This window comes from Phocoena phocoena, chromosome 20, assembly GCF_963924675.1.
Source record: "Phocoena phocoena chromosome 20, mPhoPho1.1, whole genome shotgun sequence".
In the NCBI taxonomy this organism is placed as follows: Eukaryota; Metazoa; Chordata; class Mammalia; order Artiodactyla; family Phocoenidae; genus Phocoena; species Phocoena phocoena.
This window is the reverse complement of record NC_089238.1, coordinates 51,910,730-51,935,244: the sequence shown is the minus strand read 5'-3', so window position 1 is coordinate 51,935,244 and position 24,515 is coordinate 51,910,730. Positions and strand designations below refer to the sequence as shown.

Sequence of the window (24,515 nt, the reverse complement as noted above, 5' to 3'; positions counted from 1 at the left end):
ATCCTAGAAAAGTATATTATCTTGACATTAAAATATAGTAAACTTTTGAATATAATTGTTTACTTTTTCATTGAAATTTAGCTCTTTTTTGGGTAGAGCACTGGAAATTTTCTGTCAGTTTTTTTAAATTAAAAATTTCACATGTATAGCAAAGTTGAGAGAATAATAAGTGAAGCCTCACACACCCTTCACCCCGATTCACCAGTTATTAGCCTTCGGACTGGCATTTTCTAAGTGTGTTTTTCCATGTCTCGTTGAAGACGAGAGATTTATACTTTTGAAGGTAGATAGGAGTTACATGGCTCGAAAACCAGATATACGTTCACATCTACCTCTACCACCTCTTAGCCCTGCGTTGTAGGCAGTTTGCGTCATACTTAATCCCTCATCTATCAAATCGGAGCATTAATAATGTACACTCTGTGGGATTATGCAAGGTACATAATAGGCGCTCAAAAAATGTCACCCTTACCTCGCAGCTGTACCCCCTGTGTTGCTGCTGGGGGAGCCGAATAGGGGGATATTGGGTTTCATTGATTCGAGTCGGTTTTGGCCAATATGGAAGATTTTTATAGTTGAGAGAGAGTTGGTATGGCCTAATGATTAAGAAAAAAAACTCGGGGTGAGAGTGGTTGAAATCCCAGCTCTGCTTTTACCAGCTTGGAGCTTGGTTGAGAGACAATCTCTCCGCCCCACTTCCCTCTCTGTAAAGTGGGGATAGGAAGGACACCTACTGCATCGGGTTGTTGTCTGGAGAAAATGAAATGGGACCATCCGTGGCCAGCATTTAGTAGCGTCTGCCGCACACATGCCCAGCGAATATTACTCATCATTAGTATCATTGTAAGTAAGGATACATTTAGAAGAGTGCCTATAATGTAAACGCTCAGTGTTACTTATTATTATAAGTAACGGTGAAAAACGCACACCAAATTGGTCTTTAAAAGTCTGATTCGACTTCGGTGCAATGAAAAGAATATAGATCTTCAGTGAACGCTTGCAATGCGATTTCGAGTAAGAGTAAGCCTTGGATGGACGGGTCGATGCAGCCAGGCAGGTGTGGCATCGTGCGGTTGTCATGGGAAACAACGATGGTTGTTGTTCACCGCCAGTTCCTTTCGGCGATGTACTAAAATAAACCAGCCTTCTTGAAGGCTCCTGGGAGGGTCAGCTTCCTGCCTCGGGAGCAGCTCGCCCTATGGGCAGGGCGGATGCATCTATCCCGAGGGCTCTGCATTGTTCTTGTGTTCTGGGACTGATTTTTTTTTTTCCTTCTGTCTCTCTCTTTCCTGATTCTCCTCTTGCATCCCAGGTTGAAAGGATTGTAGACAAGAGGAAGAACAAGAAGGGAAAATGGGAGTATCTGATCCGGTGGAAAGGCTACGGGAGCACGGAGGACACGTGGGAGCCCGAGCACCACCTGCTGCACTGCGAGGAGTTCATTGATGAGTTCAACGGGCTGCACCTGGCCAAGGACAAAAGGCTCAAGTCGGGGAAGCAGTCCGGCGCCTCCAAGCTTCTGCGGGACGGCCGAGGCCCCTCGGTCGAGAAACTGTCCCACAGACCCTCGGAATCCGGCAAGAGCAAAGGGACTTCCCATAAACGGAAGCGGATCAACCCTTCCCTGTCCAAGCCGAAAAAAGGGTATCCGGCCAAGCCCCCTGCAGGCGGGGACAGGGCCACCAAGACGGTGTCTTACAGGACTACCCCCAGTGGCTTGCAAATAATGCCCCTGAAAAAGGCGCAGAATGGGATGGAAAACGGGGACGCCGGCTCCGAGAAGGAAGAGAGGCATTTTGGAAACGGGTCCCACCAGCCCGGCTTGGATTTGAATGACGTGGGTGAGCAGGACCTGGGCGACTGCCACGTGAGCCCCGCGGCGCTGGCGGAGAACGGACTCGGTACGTGGCTGGTCTTCCTCTTGGATGGGGCTTTGCGGGCAGCCTAGGGAAACACACTGCCCCCACCCCGGCCCTGACCCTCAGCCAGGCAGTAATTGTCCCTTTGTCTTTTTCACCTAGGGCACTGTGGGCTCGCTCACGTGCCTGCACTGGTTACAGACACCTATGCGTGTGGGGGCGGGCGGGGCCCAGCCACTGATGTACCAGCCAAGACTTGTCCCGCGTCGGAAATCCCTGGTTGTGCTTAAAGGCACCCGAAGCCATGGTAACCGCTCTGGAGCCCCTGCTCTGATGGCGGCTCAGAGTCTTCACCCATCAGGACCCGAGACTCATATCCCCACAGGACCAGTACCTTTCAGAGGCCGCATGCACCTCCCAGAGCCCTTGCTTCCATTCTCCTGCTGTAAGCGCTGTAGCCCGGAGAGGCGAGGTCTGGGCCAGGCTCTGCTGCTTCTCAGTTTGGACTTGGAATTCTCCCAGCTGGTCCTTAAGCTGGAGCCTCCTGCCTCTCATCTCTCACTAACATGCATGATCTGGCCCCATGTCTGTGTTAGGTCCTAAATGCTGCCCCGACCCCCTCCTAGGCCAGTTCTTTTGCTTTGTACCTTCTTGTCACCTCCCACAAGCAACACAGCATTCAGGAATCCCTCCCTCTGACCAAGTCCCCACAAGCAAAATTAAGGCAAGAGGAGGCGATGACCCAGGTAATTCAAGCTCCCAAATCTGACATCTCAACAGAGTGCTCGGTGGCTGAGTCTTCCAGGTGAGCCGTCTGCACCTGTTACCTGTGTTCCTTCATTTCTCAGGTACCCGTGTGTCCACGTGGTGCATTTGTCTCTTTAGCTGCCAGAACTCTAAGCCTTGGGATGTCAGGAAATCCTCCTCGAGTGTGGACAACCCATGCCCAACAGAGTAGGGCCACCCGTTGCCCTGGATGGAACCAGAGTGCGTGTGGGAATAGGGGTGCCGGGACGCAGGTGGGACGGGTTGGGAGAGTTTCCGGAAGGATGGGGTGACAGAGGCAGATGCATGTTAGAGAGGTGATGATTTCAGAGTTCAGGGTGCTCAGGGCGTGCCCGGCTGGGGAGAACGTGGTGTCTGTAGGCATTCTTGCCAGGGAATCTGAGCGATCCGCTTTGAGGTTCCTCATTCTCCAGAGAGAGGAATTTCACCCAAAGAGGATTTATTTAGCAGTCTCTGCCCCAGACTGACTCATGTTTCCGTCTGGGGATCCCTGATGCTGACATGACTCTGCCTGCTAACATACGGAAAAGCTGTTTGTTTTAAAAATCCATCTCTTGGGGAGGAGTGGGCTTGTGTAAATGAGGCCTGGCACAGACATTGGTGTTTGACGTTCCTGTGACAGCAGCGGAGGGATTCCCTGTCTCTGGAAGGGGGGCTTGTGAGGCTCCTTGGGTGCAGGCTCAAGGAACTCGGGTGTGATTGCTGGCACCCCGGCCGGGAGCAGCCCTCTACCCTGCTCAAGATGTGGCTGCCCTGAGAGTGGGGGGATGGGAACGTGGGCAGGGAAGTGTGCTGACTCGAGCTGCCACACTGCAGGGCCGAGAGGGAAGGCAGACCTGTAGAGAAGTTTCAACGAAGGCATGCTTCTCCTTCCATGCCCTTTTCCAGAGTGGGGCAGGGCTGCTAGCTGTGCGCAACCTGTCCTTGGGCCTCATCGATACCGCCCGGTTCCCGATCTGGTGATGGAGCATGGTTCCCCGTGACCCGGGGAAACATGAGAAGGAGCCTGCTGGCCTCAGTGGTGGCCTTGTTAACCTCGAGGGCTTCCCCAGGTCTTTCTTGTCTTTGATCTCTTCCTGGCCTCATTTTTTCCCCGATGTTGAATGTTCTCTACTCCACTCTGGCCCATGCCTGGACAGAGGGGAGGAAGCCACCTGCCTCTCTTTTGTTTGGTTTTGGGTGTTCCCAAAGGGCCCTTTTGTTTACTCGCATCCCACAATATTAGTGTCCTTGAGGGTCTCATAAGCCTAAGGCAGTGGTTCTCAAATTCATGTGTGTAAGATTCCCTGGCGCTTGGTTAAAATGCAAATCCTGTAGAATCTGATTTACTAAGTCTGGGGTGGAGCCCAGAAGATGGGTTTTTAACAAGCACCCTAGGTGGCTCTCATGCATTTGGGGACCTGCTCTGTGGCAAAATGGGGTGATAATTACGTTTCACATCGGGAGTCAATTTAAGTCAATTCAATACTTCTTTTGTTCTTCCTGAGAGTTAATCACCACGCTAGGTGCTTGGAGTAAAGTAATAAAAAGATAGGTAAGGACTGTGCCCTCGGAAACTTACAGTCTGCTCTCTGCTAGGTTGAGAGTGGGTGTCTCTGGGTCATTGTTGAGAAGACTCCTGAGGCTGACTCGCTGGAAGGAGTAACACGTATGTTACGTAGATGGTATGCCTTTCCATGTCTGTGTGACATCTTCTGTGGTCACTGGGGTGATAAATGCCCCAGCCCTGGTCAGCTTTTAACACTCTAGTTAGAAATAGCATAATATCCAGGTCTTGGAGTAACTGGGAAGAGGAAAAGACTGAGAATCCTTGCCAGAGAGAGAGAGAGAGAGAGAGAGGAGAGAAAGGTTTGGGGTTCTTGGAGAAGACCCAAGACAGAGGGAGTTGTGTCGTTCCAGAACTTGCCAGCCAGGGGTCAGAGGCATAGTGAAGCACAACGTGACTCCACTTATGTTTTCAGCCCGAGGGAAGCCTTGATGCAGCCAGTGTCCATGCCCATGCAGACCCTGAATGTTTTCCTACCCGCCCTCCCCAGCCCCACCTTCTCTGACCACTGCCACCAAGGATCCAGATCCCAGTGGCACAAGGGTGAGGTAGCAGGGTTTTCAGCACGGAGGGGGCCTCATCTTTGCCTTGCAGAAGGGGACGGGGAGATCCTGGCTACGCTTTCCCAGCATTTGTTTTGGGGGTGGGCTGTTGCTTTTTATATGATTTCAACTTCTCTTTGGTGAATTAAGGTTCTGCATACAGAAAAGCAACTTATGTAACACGTTACTCATTTACTGCTGACTTCCCCGATCTGAGCTGTGGGAACAGGTGCTAAATTGGGGCTCCAGCGGGTGGTGCTTTGGTTTCCGACAGCATTTTCCCCAGCAATGTTTGTGAAGCACGTGCAGCGACTCAGTGCCGCTTTTGCTTCTGATTCTTCTCCCGTAAGGACAAATGGCTCTGTGGTCCGGGTACCATCTGCCTCAGTATCCCTTCGGGAGCTTGTTAAAAGTGGGCTCTACCCCAGTCAAGTGAATCTCAGGGGGCAGGGTGTGGATTGTGTCTTTTAAATGCTGAATTTTAACTTCCATGATATATACAGTCGTTCCTGCATAAGCGTTTGGTTGTAAGTGATGGGTGGTTCATAGATCCCATCCTTTGTTGGTAGATCGAGTTACTCCTTCGGTTTTAAGCTTATAAGTGGGAGTGTGATTTAGTCCTTTAAACATTTAAAACCTGATATAATTTCTCCTTCTTGCTAATGCACTGTCTACCAGGCATCCCTCTCTCTCGCTTTTTTTTTTTTCCTAAAACAGACCTGTTTCATCCATATAGAAAAACCGTTGGGTTAGTGAACTCCTGCTGTGGTCTGGTCTAGAACTGATTAGTTCTGTTTCATCAGAATAGGCCAAAGCATCAATATTTGACAGATTCAGATGAGCCTCTAACCTGTGGACACACCCCTGCCTAGGAGCAAACTCTGAGCCCCAGCGCAACACACAGACGCCCAGCGTTTTCCGAATTTCCATGAAGCCAGTGAGTTTCCACTTTGATGCTGACCCGGTGACCCCGTGTTCGCATTTCCTTGAATTTTGAGAATCATCGTCCTTGTTTTCTGATGAGTGTTGTCTGTGGCCCAGGCGCTGCATCTCAGACACCGCCTGATTCAGTGTTTTCAGAATTGTTCCTATCACTGAGTGAGTCATCCCACACAAACGTGCAACACTTGCCATCGTCTCTCCATTGATCTTTTAAAATTATCTCAGCTTTCACTTCTCTCATGTTTGTTTATCTCCTCCTACTCACTCTATCAACAGGATGATCGTTTTCCTTTTATTGATCATAATGGAGTAACCATGTTTTAAAAGCACTTCAGAATGAAGCGTGAACATGGGAGATGCCCTATGACTTTCGAAAACCTTGGGCTCTCAGACATGGAGCCGGCATCAGAATCCACTGGCGGGTATGTTAAAACACAGATTACTGTGCCAACCCCCAGAGTTTCTGAGTTAGTAGGTATGGAGCAGAGCCTGAAAATCTGCATTGCTAGCAAGTTACCAGATGCTGCCACTGCACCAGGGACCCTGCTTTCAGAACTGCTCGCTGCTCTAGACGAATAAGCACCAAGGTGGTTGGGACAAAAATGACAGACAGTGGTTGGGAACACCAGTTGGTGGTACTGGGGAGAGTTGAAGCCCTTTTGCTCTGGTCCTTGAGTTTGCATTCCTGAGAATTCGTAAGTTGAAAGTTTGTGAAATGAAGTTGTTCAGTGGAAGTCTTATTGCATGGGAACTTCCCTGTTAGGCCTTGGAGGTTACAAAGAGTCCTTTGGTGACCCTCTCAGTGCTAACCGGCAGCTGTTAGGAGACTACCCATTTTTCGGAGGAGGAGACTGAAGTTACAAGGGTCCAGGTTGGGACTAGGAGAGAAACCCAGGCAGTTCGACTCCAGTGATGGTCCCTAGATCACTGCTCAGCTGGCTCCCAGGCAGTACAAGGCAGTTCCTGATCCCTGATAAAAATATGCCCTGACTGAACTCTGCTCAGCGTTATGTGGCAGCCTGGATGCCGGGGGGGGGGGGGGGGGGGGGCGGGGGGGGGAGTGTGGAGGAGAATGGATACATGCATATGTATGGCTGAGTCTCTTTGCTGTGCACCTGAAACTATCACAGCATTGTTCATCAGCTATACTCCAATGTAAAATAAAATTGAAAAACAATATGCCCTGATTGGGGGACCCCCAGAGTGCTCGTGGGGCAGAAGCCACTTGGACTCACCCTCATTTCTTATTGATGGACAGTTACAATTCTTCTAAGCCTGAGAAATTGAGATTAACTCTGTGCCATTCAATTTGAAAGCCAGGAGTAAATGGTCAATTTCGTAAAAAAAAATACAACTTAACAAAACGGACTCACAACTAGAAAACCTGAATAGGGCAATAACTCTTTTTTTTTTAAGCATCTTTTTTGCAGTATAATTGCTTTACAATGGTGTGTTTCTGCTTCACAACAAAGTGAATCAGCTATACATATACGTATATCCTCATATCTCCTCCCTCTTGCATCTCCCTCCCACCCTCCCTACCCCACCCTTCTAGGTAGTCACAAAGCACCAAGCTGATCTCCCTGTGCTATGCAGCTGCTTCCCACTAGCTATCTGTTTTACATTTGGTAGTGTATATATGTCCATGCCACTCTCTCACTTTGTCCCAGCTTACCTTTCCCCCTCCCCATGTCCTCAAGTCCATTCTCTACATCTGCATCTTTATTCCTGTCCTGCCCCTAGGTTCTTCAGAACCCCTTTTTTTTTTTTTTTTTAGATTCCATATGTATGTGTTAGCATATGGTATTTATTTTTCTCTTCCTGACTTCACTCTGTATGACAGTCTCTAGGTCCATCCACCTCACTACAAATAACTCAATTTCGTTTCTTTTTATGGCTGAGTAATATTCCACTGTATATATGTGCCACATCTTCTTTATCCATTCATCTGTTGATGGACACTTACGTTGCTTCCATGTCCTGGCCATTGTAAATAGAGCTGCAGTGAACATTGTGGTACATGACACTTTTTGAATTATGGTTTTCTCAGGGTATATGCCCAGTAGTGGGATTGCTGGGTCATATGGTAGTTCCATTTTTAGTTTTCTAAGGAACCTCCATAGTGTCTGTATCAATTTACATTCCCACAGTACAAGAGGGTTCCCTTTTCTCCACACCCTCTCCAGCATTTATTATTTGTAGATTTTTTGATGATGGCCATTCTGACCGGTATGAGGTGATACCTCATTGTAGTTTTGATTTGCATTTCTCTGATGATTAGTGATGTTGAGCATCCTTTCGTGTGTTTGTTGGCACTCTGTATATGTTCTTTGGAGAAATGTCTGTTTAGGTCTTCTGCCCATTTCTGGATTGGGCTGTTTGTTTTTTTGATATTGCACTGCGCGAGCTGCTTGTATATTTTGGAGATGAATCCTTTGTCAGTTGCTTCATTTGCAAATATTTTCTCCCATTCTGAGGGTTGTCTTTTCACCTGGTTTATTCGTTCCTTTGCTGTGCAAAACCTTTTAAGTTTCATTAGGTCCCATTAGTTTATTTTTGTTTTCATTTCCATTTCTCTAGGAAGTGGGTCAAAAAGGATCTTGCTGTGATTTATGTCATAGAGTGTTCTCCCTGTGTTTTCCTTTAAGAGTTTGATAGTGTCTGGCCTTACATTTAGGTCTCTAATCCATTTTGAGTTTATTTTTGTGTATGGTGTTAGGGAGTATTCTAATTTCATTCTTTTACATGTAGCTGTCCAGTTTTCCCAGCACCATTTATTGAAGAGGCTGTCTTTTCTCCATTGTATATTCTTGCCTCCTTTATCGAAGATAAGGTGACCATATGTGCGTGAGTTCATCTCTGGGCTTTCTATCCTGTTCCATTGATCTCTATTTCTGTTTTTGTGCCAGTACAATACTGTCTTGATTACTGTAGCTTTGTAGTATAGCCTGAAGTCCTGGAGCCTGATTCCTCCAGCTCCGTTTTTCTTTCTCAAGGTTGCTTTGGCTAGTCAGGGTCTTTTGTGTTTCCATACAAATTGTGAAATTTTTTGTTCTAGTTCTGTGAAAAATGCCATTGATAGTTTGATAAGGATTGCATTGAATCTGTAGATTGCTTTGGCTAGTATAGTCATTTTCACAGTGTTGATTCTTTCAATCCAAGAACATGGTATATCTCTCCATCTGTTTTTATCATCTTTAATTTCTTTCATCAGTGTCTTACAGTTTTCTGCATAAAGGGCTTTTGTCTCCCTAGGTAGGTTTATTCCTAGGTATTTTATTCTTTTTGTTGCAGTGGTAAATGGGAGTGTTTCCTTAATATCTCTTTCAGATTTTTCATCATTATTGTATAGGAATTCAAGAGATTTCTGTGCATTAATTCTGTATCCTACTACTTTACCAAATTCATTGATTAGCTCTAGTAGTTTTCTGGTAGCATCTTTAGGATTCTCTATGTATAGTATCATGTCATCTGCAAACAGTGACAGCTTTACTTCTTCTTTTCCGATTTGGATTCCTTTTATTTCTTTTTCTTCTCTGATTGCTGTGGCTAAAACTTCCAAAACTGTGTTGAATAATAGTGGTGAGAGTGGACAGCCCTGTCTTGTTCCTGATCTTAGAGGAAATGGTTTCAGTTTTTCGCCATTGAGAATGGTGTTCGCTGTGGGTTTGTCATATATGGCCTTTATTATGTTGAGGTAAGTTCCCTGTATGCCTACTTTCTGGAGGGTTTTTATCATAAATTGGTGTTGAACTTTGTCAAAAGCTTTTTCTGCATATTTTGAGATGATCATACTGTTTTTCTCCTTCAGCTGGTTGGTATAGTTTATCACATTGATTGATTTGCATATATTGAAGAATCCTTGCATTCCTGGGATAAACCCCACTTGATCATGGTGTATGATCCTTTCAATGTGCAGTTGGATTTTGTGTGCTAGTATTTTATTGAGGATTTTTGCATCTGTGTTCATCAGTGATATTGGCCTGTAGTTTTCTTTCTTTGTGACATCTTTGTCTGGTTTTGGTATCAGGGTGATGGTGACCTCCTAGAATGAGTTTGGGAGTGTTCCTCCCTCTGCTGTATTTTGGAAGAGTTTGAGAAGGATAGGTGTTAGCTGTTTTCTAAATGTTTGATAGAATTCACCTGTGAAGCCATCTGGTCCTGGGCTTTTGTTTGTTGGACGATTTTTGATCACAGTCTCATTTTCAGTGCTTGTGATTGGTCTGTTTATATTCTCTATTTCTTCCTGGTTCAGTCTCGGAAGGTTGTGCTTTTCTAAGAATTTGTCCATTCCTTCCAGGTTATCAATTTTATTGGCATGTAGTAGCTTGGAGTAATCTCTCATGATCTTTTGTATTTCTGCAGTGTCAGTTGTTACTTCTCCTTTTTCATTTCTAATTCTATTGATTTGAGTCCTCTCCCTTTTTTTCTTGATGCCTCTCCCTTTTTTTCTTGATGAGTCTGGTTAATGGTTTATCAATTTTGTTTATCTTCTCAAAGAACTAGCTTTTAGTTTTATTGATCTTTACTATTGTTTCCTTCATTTCTTTTTCATTTACTTCTGATCTGATCTTTATGATTTCTTTCCTTCTGCTAACTTTGGGGTTTTTTTGTTCTTCTTTCTCTAATTGCTTTAGGTGCAAAGTTAGGTTGTTTATTCGAGATGTTTCCTGTTTCTTAAGGTAGGATTGTATTGCTATAAACTTCCCTCTTAGAACTGCTTTTGCTGCGTCCCATAGGTTTTGGGTCGTCGTGTCTCCATTGTCATTTGTTTCTAGGTATTTTTTGATTTCCTCTTTGATTTCTTCAGTGATCACTTCGTTATTAAATAGTGTATTGTTTAGCCTCCATGTGTTTGTATTTTTTACAGATCTTTTCCTGTAATCGATATCTAGTCTCATAGCGTTGTGGTCGGAAAAGATACTTGATATGATTTCAATTTTCTTAAATTTACCAAGGCTTGATTTGTGACCCAAGATATGATCTATCCTGGAGAATGTTCCATGAGCGCTTGAGAAAAATGTGTATTCTGTTGTTTTTGGATGGAATGTTCTATAAATATCAATTAAGTCTATCTTGTTTAATGTATCATTTAAAGCTTGTGTTTCCTTATTTATTTTCATTTTGGATGATCTGTCCATTGGTGAAAGTGGGGTGTTAAAGTCCCCTACTATGAATGTGTTACTGTTGATTTCCCCTTTTATGGCTGTTAGCATTTGCCTTATGTATTGAGGTGCTCCTATGTTGGGTGCATAAATGTTTACAATTGTTATATCTTCTTCTTGGATGGATCCCTTGATCATTATGTAGTGTCCTTCTTTGTGTCTTATAACAGTCTTTATTTTAAAATCTATTTTGTCTGATATGAGTATTGCTACTCCACCTTTCTTTTGATTTCCATTCGCATGGAGTATCTTTTTCCATCCCCTCACTTTCAGTCTGTATGTGTCCCTAGGTCTGAAGTGGGTCTCTTGTAGACAGCATTTATACGGGTCTTGTTTTTGTATCCATTCAGCCAGTCTGTGTCTTTTGACAGGAACATTTCATCCATTTATATTTAAGGTAATTATTGATATGTATGTTCCTATTACCATTTTCTTAATTGTTTTGGGTTTGTTATTGTAGGTCTCTTCCTTCTATTGTGTTTCCTGCCTAAAGAAGTTCCTTTAGCATTTGGTGTAAAGCTGGTTTGGTGGTGCTGAATTCTCTTAGCTTTTGCTTGTCTTTAAAGGTTTTAATTTCTCTGTCGAATCTGAATGAGATCCTTGCTGGGTAGAGTAATCTTGGTTGTATGTTTTTCCCTTTCATCACTTTAAATATGTCCTGCCACTCCCTTCTGGCTTGCAGAGTTTCTGCTGAAAGATCTGCTGTTAACCTTATGGGGATTCCCTTGTATGTATTTGTTGTTTTTCCCTTGCTGCTTTTAATACTTTTTCCTTGTATTTAATTTTTGATAGTTTACTTAATATGTGTCTTGGCATGTTTCTCCTCAGATTTATCCTGTATGGGACTCTCTGTGCTTCCTGGACTTGATTGACTATTTCCTTTCCCATGTTAAGGAAGTTTTCAACTATAATCTCTTCAAATATTTTTTCAGTCCCTTTGTTTTTCTCTCCTTCTTCTTCTAGGACCCCTATAATTCAAATGTTGGTGTGTTGAATGTTGTCTCAGAGGTCTCTAAGACTGTCCTCATTTCTTTTCATTCTGTTTTCTTACTTCTGCTCTGCAGTAGTTATTTCCACTATTTTATCTTCCAGGTCACTTATCCGTTCTTCTGCCTCAATTACTCTGCTATTATTCCTTCTAGAGAATTTTTAATTTCATTTATTGTGTTGTTCATCATTGTTTGTTTTCTCTTTTGTTCTTCTAGGTCCTTGTTAAACATTCCTTGTATTTTCTCTATTCTATTTCCAAGATTTTGGATCATCTTTACTATCATTACTCTGAATTCTTTTTCAGGTAGACTGCCTATTTCCTCTTCATTTGTTTGGTTTGGTGGGTTTTTACTTTGCTCCTTCATCTGCTGTGTGTTTCTCTACCTTCTCATTTTGCTTATCTTACTGTGTCTGGGGTGTCCTTTTCGCAGGCTACAGGTTCATAGTTCTTGTTGTTTTTGGTGTCTTCCCCCAGTGGCTAAGGTTGGTTCAGTGGGTTCTGTAGGCTTCCTGGTGGAGGGGACTAGTGCCTGTGTTGTGGTGGATGAGGCTGGATCTTGTCCTTCCGGTGGGCAGGACCATGTCTGGTGGTGTGTTTTAGGGTGTCTGTGACCTTATTATGATTTTAGGCAGCCTCTCTGCTAATGGATGGGGTTGTGTTCCTGTCTTGCTAGTTGTTTGGCATAATGTGTCCTGCACTGTAGCTTGCTGGTCAGTGAGTGGAGCTGGGTCTTGGTGTTCAGATGGAGATCTCTGGGAGAGCTTTCGCCGTTTGATATTACGTGGAGCTGCGAAGTCTCTGGTGGACCAGTGTCCTGAACTTGGCTCTCCCACCTCAGAGGCACAGGCCTGACACCCGGCTGGAGCACCAAGAGCCTGTCAGCCACACGGCCAGGTACGTGGGGAGTTTCTTGCCTTTGGGGAGGTCTGAGGTCTTCTGCCAGCGTTCAGTAGGTGTTCTGTAGGAGTCGTTCCACATGTAGATGTATTTCTGATGTATTTGTGGGGAGGAAGGTGATCTCCACGTCTTACTCCTCCGCCGTCTTGAAGGTCTCCCTCAGGCAATCACTCTTAAATTATTAAACCAGTCTTTACACATCTCTCATATAAAGCGGGGAGAAGGCACACAAGGCTCAGATGATTTTACAGGCAAGCCTCCCTAATATTCTAGAACGGAACCTTTCCCTCTCATATCCGAATGGTTGCAGAGAACAGAAAAAGAGAAAACACTCCAACTCTTGTGTGAAGACCAGTATAACCTGGATTTCCAAACCAGACAAGGAAGGGAGGAAAAAGGAAAATTATAGGCTGGGTTCCCTTAAGAGGATAGTGGTAAAAGTCCTGAATAACCCTCCTGGGCTTGTTAGAGTTCCCTGATACTTCCTCAAAATTGTGATTGTTTCAGAAATATCTTGTTCCATGCCCTGAACTTGACCCCGGTTCATGACCTTTAGAATCACCACTGCTTCTGGAGGTGCCCAGCTTGTCCCCAGTGGCGCGGGCAGTGGCCCCAAGCCATCTGGTGAATCACAGCAAGCCTGAAGAGGGTGTCCACGCGGGGCCTCTTGTGAAGGCAGGTATCCGTTTCTCTGGGCACGGCTGTTCTTTTAACAAACTTGAAACACCCACTCCCAGGCAGCAGACTTTAACCAACCTTTTTGTTTTTTCAGAAGTGGGTCATTTTCCAGACACATAACAACCACCAAAGCCTAAGAGGTTCTTAGGTTTTGTCTTTCAAAGCATGGCAAGTGAGCAACTTGTGTGAATGAATGAACTTAAAACCCTTTTATGGGTAATGTGCAGACCTGTCCAACGTGGCTGCTGCATCTGAGTGGAAAGTGCCTGACTGTGATGGAAAATCTGACTGTCAGCCTGACGCAAGGCCAATCCAAGGGGGAATTTGACTCTCCCTGTGGGTTCCCCAATTCCGGATTTGATTTTGGCATCCAGAGGAAGCTGATGGAATCTTGACTACTGTCAAGACTCGGAAATCGACAGATTACTTTCCCTGCCAGCTCCGATATTGTTTTCCTCTCTCAGCTACCTCAAAAAAAATCTTAGGAACTGTTTCCAAGTCCCATTCATCAGCAGTGAACAAAAGACGGGGAGTGGGGAGTAGAAGTCGCCCCCTTCCCCAGTCACAGCTGTGAGAGGGGTACATTGTCTGCAGAGGGTCTCAAAACGATGGTAAAATTCAGTTTGCAGATGTTGCTAAAAAGTTAGTCCTCCCTACCGGGGTGGACCCCCAGGACCAGGGCTCTGGCTCCACCTGCACTGGCCCTGCAAAGAGCCAGTCTCCATTAATGGTGCTGCTAATGTGGTGCTGGCCTCCCACTGTAGCGGAAGCCTCACTGTTCGTGTTTAACCAGTCAGTGATATCATTTCATCCCCTCACTGGCTCTCTGACCTAGCAACTTGACAACATAGCAACACAACAAGCTTAGCTATGATTAGCCTTCCTTAGAGATGGGGAAACTGAGGCTCAGAGGGGTGGGGACATGAAGTGCCAAAGGGAGGAGCTAGGTGGTGCCAGGTCTGGCGATGCTGAAGCTCTCAGAAGTCTGTGACCCGTTTTATAAAAAGACACTTCAGGGATTTAAGCTCAAACCAGCAAAGCTCTTCCCAGGGTCCTAGGGCAGCATTCTGGCCAGCATCCCTGAGTCTTCCTATGAGATATCTTCAGTGGTTCCAAAGATGCTGGCTTGGCATTCTAGGGAGGTGGAATTGCCAGTCCTGAGGAGTTTCCTCTAGGCTTTATTTTCTATTTTTTTTAAGTTTTATTGGAGTATAGTTGATTTACAGTGTTGTGTTAGTTTCAGGTGTACAGCAAAGTGATTCAGTTATACGTATACATATATTCATCCTTTTTCAGATTCTTTTCCCATGTAGGTTATCACAGAATACTGAGCAGAGTTCCCTGTGCTGTACAGTAAGTCCTTGTTGGTTGGTAGGTCTATTTTATACATAGTAGTGTGTGTCTGTTAATCCCAAACTCCTAATTTATTCCTCCCCTGCACTTTTCCCCTTTGGTGACCGTAAGTTTGTTTTTGAAATCTGTGAGTCTGTTTCTGTTTTGTAAATAAGTTCATTTATATCATTTTTTTTTTACCTCTAGGCTTTAGATTAAAAGACACACACACCCGCACCCTCACAACACTTCAAGGGAACTCCCTTAATTATCAAAGTTTATTTCAGTGCTAGAAGAAATAGCAAAAAATAAAAGTCAGCAGCATCCGTCAGCTGATGAAAGGGTAAACAAAATTTGTTATATCCATACAATGGAATGTTACTCAGTCCTAAAAAGGAATGAAGTACGGACAGAGGCTACAACCTGGATGACCCTTGAGAACACAACGCTAAGTGAAAGAAGCTAGTCACAGAAGACCACTTACTGTATGACAGTTTATTTGAAAGGTCCAGAGTAGGTAAATCTGTAGAGACAGAAAGTAGATTAGTGGTTGCCAGAGGCTGGGAGGATGACAGGAATGGGGAATGACTGATGGTTGCACAACTCTGCAAATACACTTACTAATCACTAAATTCTATACTTTGAATGGGTGAATTGTATAGTATGTAAATTATATCTCAACAAAGCTGTTTCAGACAAAAAGGAAAAGAAACAAGTCGAATAAAAAAAAATGGCTAGTGCTTGCCACGTGTTAGGGACCCTCCTGAGTGCTGTCCGCAGAGATGCCCCCATTTTCCATACCTCTCAGATTTGTACAAGTGCCACAGGAGGTGGAGCTGGAATAGAGCCACAATGCGACTCCTGAACACCAGATCCCACCTACGAAATGCAAGTGGTCTTAGTGGACCAACAGCACATACGAGTTTCCTGCAGCTGCTGTAACGCACCGGGTGGCTTAAGGCAGCACACATTTATACTCTTACAGTTTTGGACATCAGAAGTCTAAAATGGGTTGGCAGGGTTGTGCTCCTTCTAGAGGCTCTAGGGGAGGATTGGGTTGCTTGTCTTTTTCAGTTTCTAGAGGTCGCCCGCATTCCTTGGTTTGTGGCCCTGCATCTGTCTCTCTGACCTCTGCTTCCGTTGTCACATCCCCTTCTCTGACTCCGCCCCTCCTGCCTCTCTCTTATAAGGACCCTTGTGATGATAATGGGCCCACTCAGTGTAATCTAGGGTAATCTCCTCATCTCAAGAGCCTCAATCACATTTACAGAGTTCCTTTTGCCACGTCAGGTCACATATTCCCAGGTTCCGGGGATTAGAATGAGGACATCTTTGGCAGACCACTGGCACGTAGGAGAATTTGGAGGGAAGAAAGTTGAGGCACACACGTGGGTTTATATTCTTGTATGGGCAGAAACCAGTTGGTAACAAGGAAACATGAATTTTGTCCTCTGGATCAGACAGTGCATGTAAATGGAATAATGTGCTTGGTGTGGACTGGTAAATGACTGGCGGGCACTGAAGTTGGCTTAAGTTTGCTTGTTGATCTTAGAGATGGGAGGTGAACAGCAGCTCCCACAAGACAGGAAGCACTTTCAGAATTCCACAAGGCATCTCCGTGTGACGCATCCCACGTCAGCATTTATTTTAGACAAGGTGGCTCAAGCCCTCCGAATGCTTGAGCCTCACTAATAATGACAATAGCGGCTATGGCATCAATAACAGATATTTATTACATCCTTGCTGTGGGTCGGGTGCGGGGCTCAGGATTTTACATGCAGTAGCTCAGGCAGTCCTGACAGCTCTATGAACTAGGTCATCTTTTCATCCCCAGTTTACAGGTGAGGAAACTGAGCCTTTCAGAAGTTAGGACCTCCAGAGGGTAATGTGGTAGAGTCAGAATTCTGAGCCAGCTTTTTTTTTTTTTTTTGAGATCCAGGGCCTTTTAAAACTTTCTTCCACTGCCTTAAATGTGTGATATCTGACTTTCTTACCAGACCCTAATCACACAGTGGGAAAAAACCTGTTCTGCTCATGTGTGTACATGCACGTGTGTGTGTGTGTGTTTGTGTGGAAGACACTGTATGACAACATTTGTATTTTCATTTTTCTACTCAGTGTAGCATATGCGTGTTTCCACATTGGGCAGGTCTTCACGTTTGTAATTTTAGTCATGCCATTATAATTTTTCAAGAGAACATACAATATTTTACTTAGTCTCTTGTCATTGGACATTTAGGTTGGGTCTAAACTACTTTGGTTTTATCTTGTTTTATTTCTCAATTATTTTCGTTTTTTATTTTTGGCGGTACGCGGGCCTCTCACTGCTGTGGCCTCTCCCGTTGCGGAGCACAGGCTCCGGACGCGCAGGCTCAGCGGCCATGGCTCAAGGGCCTAGCCGCTCCGCGGCATGTGGGATCTTCCTGGACACGAACCCGTGTCCCCTGCATCGGCAGGCAGACTCTCAACCACTGTGCCACCAGGGAAGCCCTCAATTATTTTCTTAGAATAAATTCCCAGAGGCAGGATTGTACTGGTGATTTTACCCCTCTCCCTGGCAAAAAAAGAAGACTGTACAAATATTGAACAGTAACCAGCGAGGTCTGATTTGTAGTTTTGCCATTGTCTTGCCAGTATTGTTTGTGGGGGGAAGAGAGGGGGAACTTCGGTCTCTCTCTGATTCACGTTTCTTTACTTATCACTGAGGTTGGGTCTTTTCTCCACATGCTCATTGACTCTTTGTGGCTTGTCTGCTCCCATCTCTGAACTTGGGTGGTGTGCTGCCAGCCTTGACAAAGGAGGATGGAGGCTAGGGCAAGGTGTGCCTGCAGCCTGGGGAGGAGGTGGGCTTGGCCGAGGGGCTGGTGTGTTTAGGGAAAGACTCAGAGAGACTTCTAGAAGGCTGGCGGGGCCGGGGTGGGCGATGCCTGGCTGCCTGAGGACCTGACCCTAGTTGTACTTACAGGACCAGCTGCTGTGCAGGTCATCTGTGGAATCAGTGGAAGGACTGATCCTGCATTTTTGATTTAGGGTTTCCTGATGACTTTGTGATCCTAAATTATGGATGAACTGTCAGAAAAGACAGAAATAGCAAAACCTCCTCCTGGCCTGTATGTCAGTGGTGAAGGTGGAGAAGGGAATTGTGACTGCCCTCCACTGCTGCCACCTGTCCACTTCCGGCTGCCCAGCACAGCACCCTCTCCGGTGCCCTCGGCCCGGATCCCTGTCCCCCCCCCGGGGCTTCCTGCAGCTCTGACTCGGTTCTGGGGCCCCCCCAACCCTGGAGTCCACGGCTGGGCACAGCCACGCTCCCCGGTCCTCGGCGTCTCAAAGTCCTGAGCTGTAGAGGCTCTGGGGGAGCGGCCCCCGCCTCATCCCATCCCCTCCCTGGGCACTTGGAGGAAACTTCAGGTGGGTCACCTTGGCCCTCCCTCTTCCTATTTCCTGGCCACGTGGTGACATGCATTGTCCGCTGTTGTCCCTTCTTGCTCTTTTTCTTGTGAGTATTTATATCTTTCTAAAAATTTATCCCTTTACTGCTATTTCAGGGTGGTTTCATGAGAGAGAAATGGGTTGGGATGGTGCCCTATCTAACTGCAGGTCCCCAAAATGCCCCTTCCCTTTTCTCCCCCCTACTTCTTTCCCTCCCTCCCTCCCTCCCTCCCTCCCTCCCTCCCTCCCTCCCTCCCCCCCTCCCCCCTTCCTTCCTTCCTTCCTTCCTTCCTTCCTTCCTTCCTTCCTTCCTTCCTTCCCTCCTTCCTTCCTTCTTTCCTTCCTTTTTAAAGTTAAAAAGTAACTTATTTCAGTTTAAAACATTAAAACACTATGGAAAGTATAAGCTTTTAAAAAATTCAAGTTCCCCCCTTCTTTTTTCCCAAATTCTATTTAGAGGTGACTGATGTTAATATTTCCCTATAGATCTTTCTGGACCACTCTCTAAGCTTATGCAAATTATATATATTTATTTATTTATTACACATTATATATGTGTAAAAACGTTCTGTTTGCTCACATATCTGTTGAAGGAGTGATGAGCAAGAATAATCCCACGTCTGTGGGTGTGGTGGGTGTATATACACACGAAGGCCTCACTGAGAAGGTGGCATCTGGGTGAAGACTGGAGGTGGTGAGAACATCTTGTTTTAAATTTAAAAATCCATCTGTGTCAGGCATGTGGATGTGCTTCCCCTTTCTGCCTGCCTGGGGTTTCATGGTATGCAGGGACTTAGCTGTCCTCTCTCTGTTGGCCGTTCAAGATGCCTCCAGAGGCACACACTCTTGCCAACTCTGGCTGCTGCCAGTCTTCATCATGCTTCTCCAAGCTCTGTTGTTTTGATTTTAGTTTACAAATGACGCTGAGCATCTTCTCAGGTTCCCCCCACTTGTGTTTCCTTCCCTGGGAGGGGCCCAAGTATCGTCATGCCAAGTAGAGCAGGAGGTGACACTCAGTATGGTGGGTGGACCAGGGCATTTGGCCATGTGGCTTCAGGCAAATTGCTTGGCTTCTCTGGGCCGTATTCTTCATTCATGAAAATGTAGATATAATCATACCTCATGGGGTTTGGTAAAGAATAAGTGAATTCATTCATAGAAAGCCCTTAGACTATTACCTGGCATATGGTAGACATTTAATAAATATTAGCTATATTATTTGTATCCTATGCTCGTTTCTCTAGCTGGGTCTTGGTATTTTCCTATTTGCTTTTGAGAGCATTTCATATATTGTATATATTAATCCCTTGTTATATTTTTTAACTCAGCTGTACTCATTGAGTGACTACTGTATACCAGGAACTGTTGAGACATAGTTGCTATCCCACATAGCATGATGGAGAGACACAGAAGATATTGAGGGAGTTACAAGCAGGAGTGCCTAAGCCAGCTTGGGAAGGGGGTTAGGAGAGGGCTTCCTGAAGGAGGTGACATGCGAGCTGAGTCTGATAGAATGAGCCAGAATGAGCAAGGAAAAAGGCAGGGCCCGTGGGAGAGGATGACGGTACCCACCGAAGCATAAAGCCAAGGATCAGCATGTAGGTACATGATACCACGTCGCGAAGAACACGGCAGCCCAGCCAATTCTGGACCACCCTGCAGGGGAGGCTGAAGCTGCAGTGTTGGCTTAAGACCTGGGTGCGTAGAGCCTGCAGTAGGAGGGTGTTGGGGACTCTTTCTGGAAGGAGCTGAGAGAGCCCCTTATGCAGCTCACATACCCCAGCCCTGCGAAGCCTCTGTGGTCTGGCCTCACTTGCATCTCTCTCCACGCCATCTCCCCGTGTTGGGCACGTGTATGCCCCTCCCTGCCCGCCCTCAGGCGGGCACTTAACGTCTGCTCATCCTTCATGGCTCACTAAGCAGCAGTCCCCCCCCATGGAAACTCCCCTGACTCCCAGGGTAGGTCAGCTTCCCATTTTTTCCACGCCTAGAACCGTGTTTCCTCACTGACAGCACGTACCTCGGCTTGTAATGGTCGCAGCCTGATTTCTCGAAGAGCTGCTGCTCTCCTCTCTGGATTGTCAGCTCATGAGGGCAGGGATGGTCTCTAGTTTTGCTTCCACTTGTAGCTCCAACACCTAACACTGTCGGGCACATAGGAGGTGCTTCAGAAACACCTACCGAATGAGGGGGTGAATGAATGGATGGACCAGAGAGAGAAGCAGGGAGCCTCTCCTGCTTGGCGACGTGGGGGTCCTGAGCCCCTGTGAATCGTCGCACGTCTGTCAGGTCCACCCATTGCACCTTCGACCCCAGGCGGACTGTCTCACATTCTCACATTGCACACCTGCTCCTGGTAATGTGGCATGGAGAGCGGAGGTTTTGTCAGGGCTCTTGATAGCACCTGAAGGATTCCCTTTCCAGAGTTTTGTCTGACAGTTGTTCTCACCACCTGCCCATGGCCCTGCTGGCTGTGCTTCTTTCTCCACCCTTAACATTCACACAGTCTCACCGGCTCCTAATTAAGCCCCTGGGCTCAGACCCTGCCTGTCCTCCATCAAGGGCACCGCGTGTCCTTTTCAGCAGAGTGTGTTTCATTCGGGTCACATGTTCTGTATTTTGTGTAGTCCTTCGCCGTGGCAGAGAAAAGGCAGCGGACTTCTTAACAGAAGGACGACTTACATAAAGGGCTTCGGGATTTCTCCTGTAAGGTGGTTGTGGGTTTTGGAGGCATCGTGGTGAGGAAGAGACTGGAAAGAGTGAGGGGTGGGCTTTGGAGACAGAGGGTCTGTGAGTTCCAGTACAGACTGCCTCTTGTTGAGCCAGTGACTCTAGGCCAGTGTTTCCAGCTTTGAAGCCTTGGTTTTCACCTCTGTCCTAGGGGGATAACAGTACCCACCACAGAGGATTAAATGGTGAGTCCCTGCACACAGCAGTGCTGGTGGGTGTTCATTTCTCTTCTCTCCTTTCTTAGGTGGCAGGCTTGCTGCTGCTGGGGCCCCTCCCTGTACTCAAAGGCACGCTTTCCTCCCTACCGCCGTATGCCCTGTTGCCTTCTCATCAACCCTAGGATATTCATTGTCATTCCGTTCATGTCACCCAGCAAGGCAAACTCAAGAGGCCCCCCCTTCTGGGTGGTAGGACGCCTGACCCTGTCACTTGTGTCCTCAACACTAGTCAGAGCTGGCTCTTCCGAGATCATTAGCCTTCCGAGATCGTTATTTTCTCCTACAGTTCAGTAGGGAAAAAGAGGCATTTACTTTGTACCCACTGTGTGTTGGGAACTGGGGATTAGAGATAACAAGCCTCATCTTACAAAGAACTTATTAAACTGATTAAGGAATCAGATGCTCCCAGATGGCCAGCTGCAAACCCGAGTGTGCTGAGCGCTCAGGAAGACCCCAGACAGACCACCGTCGGGGCCCCCAGGGGTGGCTATTCCTGGGGAAGAAGAGTCAGCTGCCTGGAAGAGAAGCATTTCAGGTGGCCCCGAGGATTCCAGCTGTGAAGGTGGACGGAAGCAGCATTCTGGGCCAAGGGGCAGCTGAAGATGGCCCAGAAGCAGGAAACTTCACGTCATCTTGGAAATCAGGGTGTTTAAGGGGTAGGAGTGGGAGATGAGGTTCGAAAATAGGGTGAGGCCAGGAGGTAGAGTTTGTGAGCAGAGGAGTGACTAAAACAGATGAGAAAATGACCTTTCGGTGGGGTCGCTTTCTGCTTTGGAGACCCTAGGGAGTCTTTTGCCGGGTGCCAGGATTCTGGTCTAACAGTGCTTTGAGGATCGGCATGGCCTTGGGTGGGGTTTAACACAGGAGCTGTGATTTCACCTGTAGAAAAGTTTCCTTTTAGTCAGGTTATTTTACATTTTGAATTCAGGCTCCGCTGTTTAAAACATTTAGACAACTGACAATAGACATCGTAAGATGTATGACTATCATCACTCCTGACACTTTGAAGTGATTTGGGAGCCTAAGCTTTCTTGAAATTCCTAGTGTATAGATTTTATAAGGCATGATTATAACATGCCAGAGGGTGACTAACACGGCTAAAGAAGATTTTTTTTTTAATTTGGCTAATTTATTTTTTAATATAGTTTTAAAGGTTACAGTCCATTTATAGTTATTACAAAATGTTGGCTATACATCCCGCATGTTGTACAGTACATCTTTGAGCCTGATTACACCCAATAGTTCGTGCCTCCCACTTTCCAACACCTATACTGCCCCTTCCCCACCACTGGTAACCACTAGTTTGTTCTTTTGTTTTGCTTTGTTTGCGGTACACGGGCCTCTCACTGTTGTGGCCTCTCCTGTTGCAGAGCACAGGCTCCGGACGCGCAGGCTCAGCGGCCATGGCTCACGGGCCCAGCCGCTCCGCGGCATGTGGGATCTTCCCGGACCGGGGCATGAACCTGTGTCCCCTGCATCGGCAGGCGGACTCTCAACCACTGCGCCACGAGGGAAGCCCCACTAGTTTGTTCTTTGTGTCTGAGTCTGCATTTTTGGTAATATTCGCTAGTTTGTTGTATTTTTTCAGATCCCACATATAAGTGATATACAGTATTTGTCTTTCTCTGACTTATTTCACTTAGCATAATGGCTTAAATAAGATTTTTTTTTTTAAGGTACCTGTAAATTCAAGCCTTGCTATTGAATTCAGCTCTGAGATCAGGGATTCTGTCCATGGTGACAGTTAGGGGCTGGGACAGTGACCAGCTGTGAAGTGACTGGTGCAAGTACTGAGTGTATGTTGGGCTCTTTGAACTCTCATCACACGAGTGGGTGGAGTGATTGGAGGGTGTTTTCAACTTCACACTGCCCCCGGCCCACCCACCTCTAGAGATCTGACCCCCAGCACCGCTTCTGTGGAAAGGCTCTGCTGTCCCTACCTGCGGAATCTGTTGGTGACACCTCATTCCTTCTGCCGGGCAGAGACAAGAAGGCCCCGGTGCGGTAACTCTGCACTCTCATACTTCCCCTCCCAGTGCACCCTCAGACCGGTCCACGCTTTAGGGATCTCCGGTGAGTGAACCACAGACCAGGAAATGGTTCTCAAGCGCAAAGACTATCACTTTCTCTTCTAAGAACTGCAGCTGGAAAACCCTAATCCCGCAGTCAACAAAGGGTGGTTTCCCTCCACTGCGGAACGGGTGAGTCTTCTCTCTTGTTTGTTTTAAGCCTCCCCTCTGCCCAGCCCTCTCCCCAGCTTGCAGCCGAAGGTGCTCCAGTGTGAAGTGCCCTCTGGGGGCTGCCAGCCCTCCCTTATCTCTGTGAATCGTGTCTGCTGGAATTCCAAGATAGTGATCGTGACTGGGATGCTGAGGGAGAAGGACCAGAAGGGAAGTGCCTAACATTCGCACCTTTTTACGGGGACAGCAGCAGATCCAACACAATTCCCTTATCCTGCTCTCCAGCCTCTCGCTCTCACTCTCCCAGTTTTGGTTAGGAGACAGAAACTTCTCTAGGTCCTCTGTTATGTGTTTAGCACTTGCTCCTTTGTCCACCCATTCATCTATTCAGCAGCGATTGAGCCACTTCTGTGTGCTGGGTTGCGCTGAGTCTAAAGATACAGGAATGGCTAACATGGCTCTTACGTTTAAGAATCTGTGTGCTGGTGAAGAGGGAGCCAGATGTGCCAGAAAAGCAATGTCAGGATTTGCAACGTACGCAAGGTAATTATCCTGCCGCGTGATTACCTGCACTGTCCAGTATGGCAGCTACCAGCCACATGTGGTTAAAGTTAGAACTCAGTGCATTAAAATTAGACGAAAGTTTTTAAGTTTCAGTAGCCATATGTAGCTGTTGGCTACTCTGTTGAGCAGTGCAGATATCAAACATTTCCAGCATTGTAGGGGGTTCTCTAGGACAGCGCTGAATCAGACTGTAAGTTCTTAAGCACAGGATCTATCTCTCTGCCCATCAGTATATCCCAGGAGCCAGGTTTGTCCTAGACACTCATGAACTGCATGCTGAATGGATGGAGGGAGGGGCAGTAAAGGCTGTAAAAAAAAAAAAAAAAAAAAAAAAGGATGTACCAGCAGCCACTAGAAGAGGGATTAGCTGCTGCTCTGGAAGAATTCCTAAGCGGGTCACAGCAGAGCTGCGTTGAGAATGGTGAGGAGACCATTACCAGGTGGGCAAGGGAGGAAGGGCATTCCGGGAGAGAGCGACCCTGGTCTCGAGATGTCTTCCTTCTGTGTCCTGATGGCTCACACCCCAAAAAAGTGTTACTATATTCTTCGCGAGGGAAGGAAACTTCATAGCGCTCACACCGTGTTCTCTCCCTGGGCATCTCTGAGAGGTGAGGTCTTGCCCGGCTGTTGTGAAGCAGAAGGGCCAGGTGTGA

The 24,515-nt window shown here is 46.5% G+C and overlaps 1 protein-coding gene across 1 annotated transcript in view; it reads left to right on the top strand.

The window, feature by feature from the left end:
- CDYL2 (chromodomain Y like 2) overlaps positions 1 to 24,515 on the top strand; it is a 185,297-nt gene that overhangs the window by 126,389 nt on the left and 34,393 nt on the right. Inside the window, exon 2 of the mRNA XM_065898787.1 lies at positions 1,313 to 1,901. Within this exon, the coding sequence (XP_065754859.1) occupies positions 1,313 to 1,901 (589 nt within the window). The remainder of the gene's footprint in view (positions 1 to 1,312; positions 1,902 to 24,515) is intronic.